At 34.4% G+C, this 9,950-nt stretch overlaps 1 protein-coding gene and 1 pseudogene across 1 annotated transcript; both read right to left on the bottom strand.

The window, feature by feature from the left end:
- Positions 1–3,723: 3,723 nt before the first annotated feature.
- Positions 3,724–7,555, bottom strand: LOC148196728 (prohibitin-1, mitochondrial). The gene is made up of 6 exons (XM_088093326.1): positions 7,398–7,555; positions 6,946–7,130; positions 6,595–6,711; positions 5,070–5,240; positions 4,507–4,719; positions 3,724–4,126 (listed from the first exon to the last, which is right to left on the bottom strand). The coding sequence occupies exons 2-6, from the start codon at positions 7,120–7,122 to the stop codon at positions 3,935–3,937; spliced, it is 870 nt and encodes a 289-aa protein (XP_087949452.1). The 5' UTR covers positions 7,123–7,130; positions 7,398–7,555; the 3' UTR covers positions 3,724–3,934.
- An 880-nt stretch (positions 7,556–8,435) lies between these two features.
- Positions 8,436–9,420, bottom strand: LOC148196727 (fasciclin-like arabinogalactan protein 6 pseudogene; annotated as a pseudogene).
- Positions 9,421–9,950: the final 530 nt, after the last annotated feature.

The raw sequence follows: 9,950 nt of genomic DNA, 5'->3' as shown, positions 1-9,950 counted from the left end.
TCCACTACCACAAAAACAGACCTGCATATAAAAACATTTACAGAAATTCAATTTCAACATAACAAACACATGTTCAAATGTATTTCAACATCAAATAAAGTAGAGAGTCTAAGAAAATTCTATCTAATCAAATGCATTGTTTAAATCTAAATCTAAGAGCTATTGTATAATCTAACTATATATTTTAAGGTTTATAAATAATACAAGAACTACAACACACATTACCAAAACTATAGCAAAAACCATATCATACATTACCAAAACTATAACAATTTCATGCACTATCAAAATTAAAGCAAAAATTATACCAAAACTATAGAAACTTCATACATTACCAAAACTATAGCATTATGCAAAAATTAATGAAGAAATCACGTTAAAAATGCAAATGGACATAAATACCTGGAAGAGGAACGGCGGCGGAGAGGGTGAAAAACGCCAGGAAATCACGATTTTGAACGGCTAAAACTCGTTTTTATCGTCAAAAACGAATAATGACCGAACAATTTTGAGTTTAAACGGTTAAAAACGCAAAATCTGAGATGAAGGGTGGTTCGGAGGAAGAAGAAACGCGAAAACAGAGAGAACGCGCGAGGAAGACGATGCACTGTTCCAAGTTTTGTTTTTTAACTCTGAACGGGAGAATCTACCGCGGTTCACTACTTAACCGCGGTATAAAAGGCATTTTATACTAATTTAAAAAATTATTTTCAAACTATATGCCGCGGTTCAGCGGGCAACCGCGGCATAAACCTCGAAATATTTCAAATAAACATTAAATTAATTTCATATAGGAGAATATGCCGCGGTTCCCCAGAGAACCGCGGCATATACCCCTGAAACGTGTTCAACACAACTGTCTCCCCAACTGCCTTTCACAGAATTTGAAAAGTTACAGGGGGTATATGTCGCGGTTCTCTGGGGAACCGCGGCATATACCCCCTGTAACTTCTGAAATTCTCTGACTGGCAGAGAAGTTGAGACGTGACAGGGGTATATGCCGCGGTTCCCCAGAGAACCGCGGCATATACCCCCTGTAACTTTTCGAATTCTCTGGCCCAGTCAGCACCTGCAATAAATTGGCAGGGTATATGCCGCGGTTCTCTGCACAACCGCGGCATATACTCTGTTATTTAATTTTTTATTCATACGTGGCGTCAAAGGCAATGGTTGACTGGGGTATATGCCGCGGTTCCCAGTAGAACCGCGGCATATAGGTTCGTTTTATTTACAAAACTGCCACCGCGCACCATTATGCTGCGGTTTTCGTTGAACCGTGGCATAATGTGCGCTGTAAAAACCCGATTTTTTACTAGTGATATTTGAAAAGGAAATATTTATTATTAAGTCAAAAATTATAAATGGTACTCAAAACAATTCAAAAACACTATTGGAACCCTCCAAATAATCAACAACACAAGTATCAAATTTAGAACACACTCCAGAAAATAAAATGAAAAGTTTATCACAACATAAGCAACAATAGGACTCTTGTAAAATCAACACAACCTCTTAATTCTTCTAGATCTTTGAAAGCAATGGAGAATTGTGTAAACGCTCAAAGACTATAAGTGAGCTTTGCTTTTCTTGAATTGCAAAAGTTATTTAAAAGATTAAGAGTGAATTAGAATTTTCAAACTACAGATGAAAAATATTTTATGATATTTTTAATAGATTAAATCAAGCTCCTAATCAATTATTCTAAGTGTATTTTAAAAATCTTTATAACGTATGAGATAATAAATTATTATTCAATTAATTGATTAAGTATCTTCTTTATTAAATGTTTAAGACTAATCTAATTTGATTATAAAAATTCTTAATCCATTATTTTATTTAAAGCTTAAAAAACACTTAGTTCTCACATGTTTCTTTTTTTAATTGATTATTTAAACAAGATAATCAGTTATTCTTAAAAACATCTTAAGAACAATTTAATCAATTGTTTAATTAATTAAAAATTGATAAAAGAAATTAAGCTTAATTTCAGCTTTAGAAAAAGTGTTTTTATCTTTTAATATGATTGTGTGTTAATATTTAAAAGTTATAATGAATACATTGTGTGGAAAATACAAATAAAATAAACAAAGTTAGACTTTAAAGTTTGATTCTTTGTTGATATCTTTAATCATGTATCAAAAACTTGAATCTTGGTTAGTATCTTAACTATCATAAAAAACATCCTAAGACTTTTGAAGATCTTTTTTAATATCAATATAGTTAAACCTAATTAAGAAAATCTTATTTTTTTATTGTCATTACAAAAGTTATTATTTAAGTTTTGCTTTTGTTTATATTTTTTTAGTCAAAAGTAATATATAAAAATAGTTAGAATTCTTAATTTTAAGCAGAGATCGAGAGAAGATAATAAAAAAAGTGATTTATATATTTATGATAATAAGAAATAACTTGTGTATTAAATTTATAATCAAACATTTTTATTAATGAGACTCAAAATGAACTAATAGCTCCTTAATAATTGATATTGATGAATTAACGTAAATTTTTTATTTATTTCTTTATATCAATTTTACTATCTAGTATTCTTGAGAGAAAAAAATACCTTATACCCTGTTCAAGGCTTTCTAGGGTTTATATATACCTTTAATATATTGTTTTCGTTTGAAGGTGTATAAAAGCTATTTCTCTGAAGTTGGACGCGGAACTACCAGATCATATGTATATATTCAAATGCAAATTAAACATACTGACGAGAAAGAAAAGAAAAGGAAAAATAGAATGAATAAAAAAGGTGAATGGAAAGCAATTCCGATTCATTTAAGAAAATAAAAATAAGTAAATTAAATTGTGAATAATTGGTAGACGTCACAACTTAACATTTTCCTTTTCTCATTTTTCATCAATCACATTAGGTTGTATTTTTTTTTTTTCATCTATTTCTCCACTTTTCACTTTATTTTCTTTTTATCAAACTTATAAAACAAATTAAAAAAAAATACAAATCGAAAATTAAATCAGATTATGTGAATACTATATATATATATATTACCACCAAGATCTTAAACGTGGATAAACCATTTTTATTTAAAATGTTTTACCAAATTATTAAGAAAAATAAAGTCAAAGTAGTAATTCACATGGCCAGTATTTGTTCGCTTTAAGTCAAAATCAATCGGATTTCCAACTATCCGCGTAAAATCTTTCTTGTAATCTCTCCAGACCACCACGTATGATATAAGACTTTTAAAAATTCTCACTTTGATATCTTAATATTTTGTTAATCCCACAACACTATAAATCCTGAAGTTAACTTATTTTAAAATTATTTATTCAAATTTATTTTTCTTCTCCCATCGAAACAACTATCTCTCTCTCCTCAAATTTATTTTTTCATTTTCTCCTTGCACCTTTGTTTTTTCGGGTTTCATAGTCTTTCTTTTATCTGTTCTCCATTCTTTCCATGATTTTTATTTCTTCCCTCAACAATCAAACCAGTTTATTACGGAAAACGAGCATGATTAACAGAAACATGCTTTCTGCAGTTCGCTCTGTAGCAGAGCTTATTATCTTTTACTGTCAAGTGTTAAAACTTATGGTAAAGATAAGGGTATAAGAACGAAATATTGACGATGTGATAAGGTATACCGTGTAATCAAATCTTCTAAGTCTTGGTTGGGCAGATATTGTCTAACAGGTAACAGTTATCAAGCCAAAAAGAAAATTACGATAACCAAACTTTGAAGGAAATTACAGGCAACAAAATAAAACCAAGATCAGAACTGTAACTGAAATTATTTCAGTACTGTAATGAGAAGCATTCGATAGGATCTCAATTAATCTTGTGTTTAAAAGGGTTACCATTGAGTTGTCAGATGAAGCCAACTATAGTCCAATTTGCTAAAAATATCAAGAAATGCACCCTGGAATTCATCTTTTATGAGCTAAACACAAGAAACAAAACATGCTATCTGACTCACTTTTTGCTTGGATCCAAAGTCATCTCCTGAAGATTCAACAACAGATCATCTGAGTTCAAGAAAACTTTGTTTGCCGCGTTTGATATGGTATGTGCAATCTCTCTAGCAGCTTCTATCTTCCTCAGTGTGATAAATGCTGGATTGTTGGCAATAGCTTGTCCAATCAGTTGGGCGCTCTTTGCTTCACCCTGTTCATTAAAGGTTCGTAACAAAAGTCAGGGATAACTGAATACTTACGAAGCAAAAAGTGGGTGGTCCAATAAGGACAACTGTCAATAGCAAACTATATACAATAAATTTAAACACACTTAAACTTGATAGGCAGATTTATGAACGGATCATTTGTTACCAAGACCTAATCCGAATAATGGCAGTATAGTTTACCCAGAATAAAATACATTTTCCATAATACACAGTCGCTCAATTGTTTCCTTGTGTATTTTTTTTTCCTTGGGGGATTGGATTACAGGAGTTACCTTGTATTAGAAATATAAAAAATTGAAGCAACTTCTTTTGAGCATGAAAACAATAACTGTATCCAATCTAAGCATTAATAACTTGTGATCACCTGAGCTCTAATTACAGCACTTCTTTTGTCTTGCTCCGCTTTTTCCACAACAAATTTAGCCCTCTCAGCTTCTTGTGCAGCCACCTGCTTAGCTTCAATTGCAGCAGTAAACTCCTTGCCAAAAGTCAAAGCAGTAATTGACACATCATCAAGGACAATGTTGAAGTTAGCTGCTCTCTCCGTCAGAATTTTCCGGATCTCCCGACTAACAACCTACAAAGATTAAGGTCGATCTGAATATTAAAGATTAAACACACTCTACTTGTGCTATAACTAAATATGTCAACTCGAATGAGAAAAAATTTAGTGACAAATAAAGAAATTAGGAAGGAAGTGACTCGTGTTAACAAATCATCCTAATATTTGATTTTAAAAACATAAACATTCTGCTATTAAGAAATGATAAAATGCCTTCTTCTTAATATGTTTCAATAGACAAATCATTAACATGTATCCATGGCAAAAAATAAATTCATATTTTTCCACCATGTCAGCAACTAGCAATCTCTATTAAATATATATTAGAGCTTTCATGCATCATATACACAAGGTTTGTGCCTTACCTCTCGCTGAGTAATTAGCTGGCTGGCATTGTATTGGGCAACCACAGCTTTCAAAGTTTCATGTATGATTGAAGGCAAAACCCTTTCGTTAAAATTCTCACCAAGGGTCCGATAAACTGTAGGTAATTGTTCAGGCAAAGGGCGAGTAAGAACTCGAAGTCCAATTTTCACCTGTATAACATGCATGTGCAATACAAGAAGAAAAGGTCAATATAGTATAGTTAAATATTTTAAAAACATAGTTATTGAAATTGGTTTCTTGAAAATCAAACCTATTTGATTAGCTATAAAGTGTTAAGTGAAACATCCAACATCCTATCATTCACAGAGGAGCTAAAATGGGGAGGGGAGAGAATAGACAAGGACAGTAGGAAAAAGGACATTATGCAGATAATGATGAAAATTGCATCACCACAAATACCTTCACCCATCAGAAACAAAGGCTAAGCCTGAAAAGGAAAATCGGGGGAATAGAGTATGGGATACCAACGAAGCATTACATAAGATATTTAGATTTCAAAGCCAATGCTCAAATGTCTACCATTTTCGAAATTCAGAAGTAAATGATTTTAAAACACCAAATGGGAGATTAAGAAAATCTGTTTTGCATCATTTCAGATGAGAAAGTGCCTATCAGGCTCTAAATCTGACATGAAAATGAGATAGACGTTTATCATCAGTCTCTCACTTTACACAGATGACTCTCATTTGTGATGACCAAGTTGTCCTTCATATTGGCTCAAATCAAGTATTCTATGATAATCAAATATATTTAGAATGATTGTCACTTCATCTGAAATAGGATTTTATTTTGAAACATTATTTCTCAATTTGTTAATTCCAATGATCAATTGGTAGATGTCTTTACCAAATCATTATGGGTCCTAAAATTGATTATATATCAAACAAGCTTTGCACATATGATTTATATGCTCCATCTTGAAAGAAAGTGTTAGATGTATTTTATATATGGCCTTGAGCCCATATCTGTGTAATGATATGGTACGCTATGTATTATGTGTTTGTGTAGTGATTCCATTTCTCTCTACAAGTCCCAATGCTAGGCCACTAGTTTAGAATGTATTCAACCAGCACTCATGTAAAACCTATTGCTTCCCCAATCTAGTATTGAAGTAGAATTTGGCATCCAAATTCCTATATAAAGTAGCATGTCTAGAAAAGTAAAATAAACAAATATGAATATACTTTTAACAGCCTGATAATAGTCGTTTCATGTCTGTGGCAATCATGTCAACGGTCAAACATAATTGAACAAATCTCAGGTGATAATATTACAATATTAAATACAGTACGCTCCAGTTACAATAATGTATTTAACAGGACACGATGATGTCCATAGATGAAAACTTCCACCATCAAAAAAGGAATTAAGGGTCAAAAGTAAGAAAGATACTCAAATGAATTTCATTCACAACAATATAATCTAAAATAGATCAGACTTCTTTTTGTGATACAAAAACCACAACTCTGCATCAACACACAAATCTTAGCAAAACGTATTTACCATCTGTAGATCACGACTCCCAGATGTACTCTCAACTAGATGGGGTCGAGCACGAACATCATAGATGACTGGCCTCTCAAACCAGGGTATTACAAAATGAGTCCCTTCGGGATAGACCTGCATATTAACCAACAAATCAATTTCATGACCAACACCAAAACTAAACTTAAACATTGCCAACACTTCAAGTGAGAAGGTAAATCACTCTTTTGAATAACATCAACCCAACAGCAGGAGTTCAACAATCATTTCCAGGCAACAAACTAACTATCACGAAGCACAACAATACAGTAAATAGCAAACCGTGACAATTTTCAATTTCATTTCATACAATTTGGGGAAAACAGTAACCTCGTCTTTGACACCAACTAGACGGTTGAAAACAATAGCTCGGTGCCCTCCTTCAACATTGTAGAGACTATTAGAAACCGCATACAAACCAATTCCACCAATAACCCCAAGCTTCAGCAGGGCGGAGGCCGCACCACCACTTGGTACATTTGGAATTTTCATGTTCTTCATATTCATCTTGTTACCTAATTCAACAGAAATGCAAATGCAAAGAATGTCAACAACAGTCGGGGATATCAGAGGAAAGGAAAGAGAACTGCTGGATCCAATATAAATGAGCTTAAAAACAAGAAAGGAAAGGGAAATTATTATCGAGAGAAAAATATTAATCAAATTATATGAAAAATCTTAACAATTGGGAGAAAAATAGAATTGAAAATCAAGTTCATCAAGAAAGAACTCTAGCTAGATTGTTCAACTACACTCTCCCGGAGAAATGGAAAACTGTATACCTTGGAATTCCGATGAACGTCGATGAAAGGGAAGGGTTTGCGGTAGTCGTGGGGTTTATGTAGGGTTTGTGTTTGGTTTAAACTTTTCGAACAAGAAAGCGAGACCAAAGGGTTCTGACGACGCAAGTGAGAGATGGAACCAATTGGCTTGGGCTTATTGGGCTGCCGATCGTATAAGCCCAATGAACAAAAATAATACTATTGCAACTAAGAGATATCCATGTGTTACCTTCCATATATTACAACAAATATTGATAATTAAAACAATTCAAATTAATGAATAAATTGTTTAAAATTAATATAAAAAGTTATAAGAAAATATATGGCCCAGACACATTATTTTAACTTTTAATAAAATATTATTTACTAATTTTTTAATTAAAACATATTCATTGAAGAGAAAGTCCTTAAAATGATAGAGACGTGTAATTGTAAAAAGGAAACACGTAGCGCAGCAAAAGAATTTACGAAATTGTTGTCTTTTATATTATACAACTATTTATACTTAGCCTCGCACATTCCTCTTGTGGCAAAACTAATTTAGTATTTGTTATTCCCTTTAAAATCTATCCGTGCTATACATACATCATCGAGAGAATAATAAGCTAAGTAATTAAAATCGATGTTTGTTTATTTGCTCGTAAATCAAGTGTGATTTCATATAAAAGTTGTAGGCATGCACGTGTTTGAGCGTGTGCGTGGTGAAAGAGAAAGGCATAAAGAAAGAGAGAAAACTTGTTTATTTCTTATCTTGTTTGATACAAAGCAAGAACGAAACTTATATCCGAAAGGGAGAAGTAACAGAAACAGGGAGAAACAGAATTAACAGAAAAACAGATCAGCGCTGGAGTGAAGAAGAATCAGAGTGTGGAAAATCCGCAGGATTTTTCGTGTTCAGACATGATTCAAAGCAATTCTTTAAAATAACATTTTAACATGATTAAACATTAATTACTTGTAATCGTATTTAGATATTGATGAAAGAAAAAGGTTAGAATTGTTTTAAAAGGAAATGTCGTTATTTTGAGAGTGAAGAAGTATAAAAGAAGCATGAAATATACATAAGGAAAGAAAGAAACATTAAATACAAAGAATGAGGGTGAAACTCAATCAATCCCAACACAGTTTCTTTTGCCCGTAGAAGAGAAAAGAGACGGATTCAGAAAGAAAAGACGAAGAACACGACACATGCAGAGCGAAGTTTTCTCAAGACAGAACTCCCATGCAGAATAACCCAACTCCGAGGATAACTCCAAATCCCACATTCCTTCCTGCCGCACCATTCTCGTTCTGCGCGTTACCGGAGGGAGAAGGAGCGCCACCGGCCTTCCCAACGGTCGGAGTTTCAGAACTGCTTTTAGGAGACTTCGGAGACGGAGCCGCCGCGGGGGACTTCGCTCCGAAGAGCTCTTCCGGCAACAGCACCTTGTCCACCTGGTAAACCGCCAGAGGAAACTGCTGCCTGAGCGCGTTGTTGACCTGCGTTTCCACCACGCCGGTGGAGACGTTGACCTGGTTCCCTTGGCCGGTGAAGTTGAGCCCCCAGGAGCCTTCACTGCCGGAGGCTTGAGTTCTGACGGGGTTGCTGACGGTCAAGAGATCAGAGAGAGAGTAGTACTTGGGAGTGACATGGTAGAGAATGAGCTGCACTTTCTTCTCATCACCGAGACCGTTGAGAGCCCCAGATTTGAGGTTCTGGAAAGCGTTGTCGGTGGGCGCGAAAAGAGTGAACCCTTGGGAGTTTGACTTGAGTTGACTCTGGATTTGGGTCAGTTGCTGCGACTGATTCAAAAGATGGATAAGGGTTGTGTATTGGCCACCCTTTTGGAGGATGGCAACGAGGTCCACCGCGCCGGAGGAAGGCGCCGGGGCTTGGGCTTGGGCTTGGGCCCGAAGAATTAAGCAGAATGAAGTGAAGAGAATGAGAGTGAGAGAGGCGAAGGCCATGTTGAGTAGATAGAAAGTGGTAAGAGAAGAGAAACTGTGTGGTGGTGTGTGGAGAATGGAAGGGTTTTTATTTGGTTTTGGCGTTGGTGTTTGGTTGTTGAGACTTTGTTGGCATGAGCTGGCTCGTGGCTTGCAAATCGCGATAAGAAATGGCTTAGTTGACAAATGAGAACCAGAAAATGCACAAAAAGTTAAAGGGAAGGTAGTAGGACATGGAGAACGATGTATGAAGGAGACACCTTGTGAATAATCGTCTCTTGTTGTTAGGAAAGAGAAACAATATTAAAGAATGAAAACGAAACTGATTCACGGAGATTAATTTTTCGTGCAGAGATCGAGTCAAACCTTATGCAGTAGTTTAGAAGCTTAGCTCTGATTTCTTGGATCACGCATGCTGTGTTAATTCCCACTCTGATTTTTCTTTTGGACTCAAAATTATAATAATTATAAATAATCATTCTTAATGATACGTGATAAAATATTTAGACAGGGGAGACACAATTTTAATTTTAAGTAGGACATGGAGAGACAGAGACGAACCGGTGAATAGAAGAATGGTCTATTTGTTATGAAAACGAAAGAATAGAATGAAAACGAAACGGCTCA

The sequence above is a fragment of the Vigna umbellata genome, chromosome 6, assembly GCF_029865625.1.
Source record: "Vigna umbellata cultivar VRB3 chromosome 6, Vumbellata_1.0, whole genome shotgun sequence".
Taxonomy (NCBI): domain Eukaryota; kingdom Viridiplantae; phylum Streptophyta; class Magnoliopsida; order Fabales; family Fabaceae; genus Vigna; species Vigna umbellata.
This window is presented reverse-complemented; position numbering and strand designations above follow the sequence as displayed.

What these genes read in the sequence shown, in the direction of transcription:
- LOC148196728 (XM_088093326.1), bottom strand. Translation starts at nt 7,122, where the DNA reads ATGAATATGAAGAACATGAAAATTCCAAATGTACCAAGTGGTGGTGCG. An exon ending in TAGTTGGTGTCAAAGACGAG is followed by an intron (nt 6,712 to 6,945) that starts GTTACTGTTTTC and finishes GTTAATATGCAG; the next exon opens with GTCTATCCCGAAGGGACTCA. An exon ending in GTGCTGTAATTAGAGCTCAG is followed by an intron (nt 4,127 to 4,506) that starts GTGATCACAAGT and finishes TTTAATGAACAG; the next exon opens with GGTGAAGCAAAGAGCGCCCA.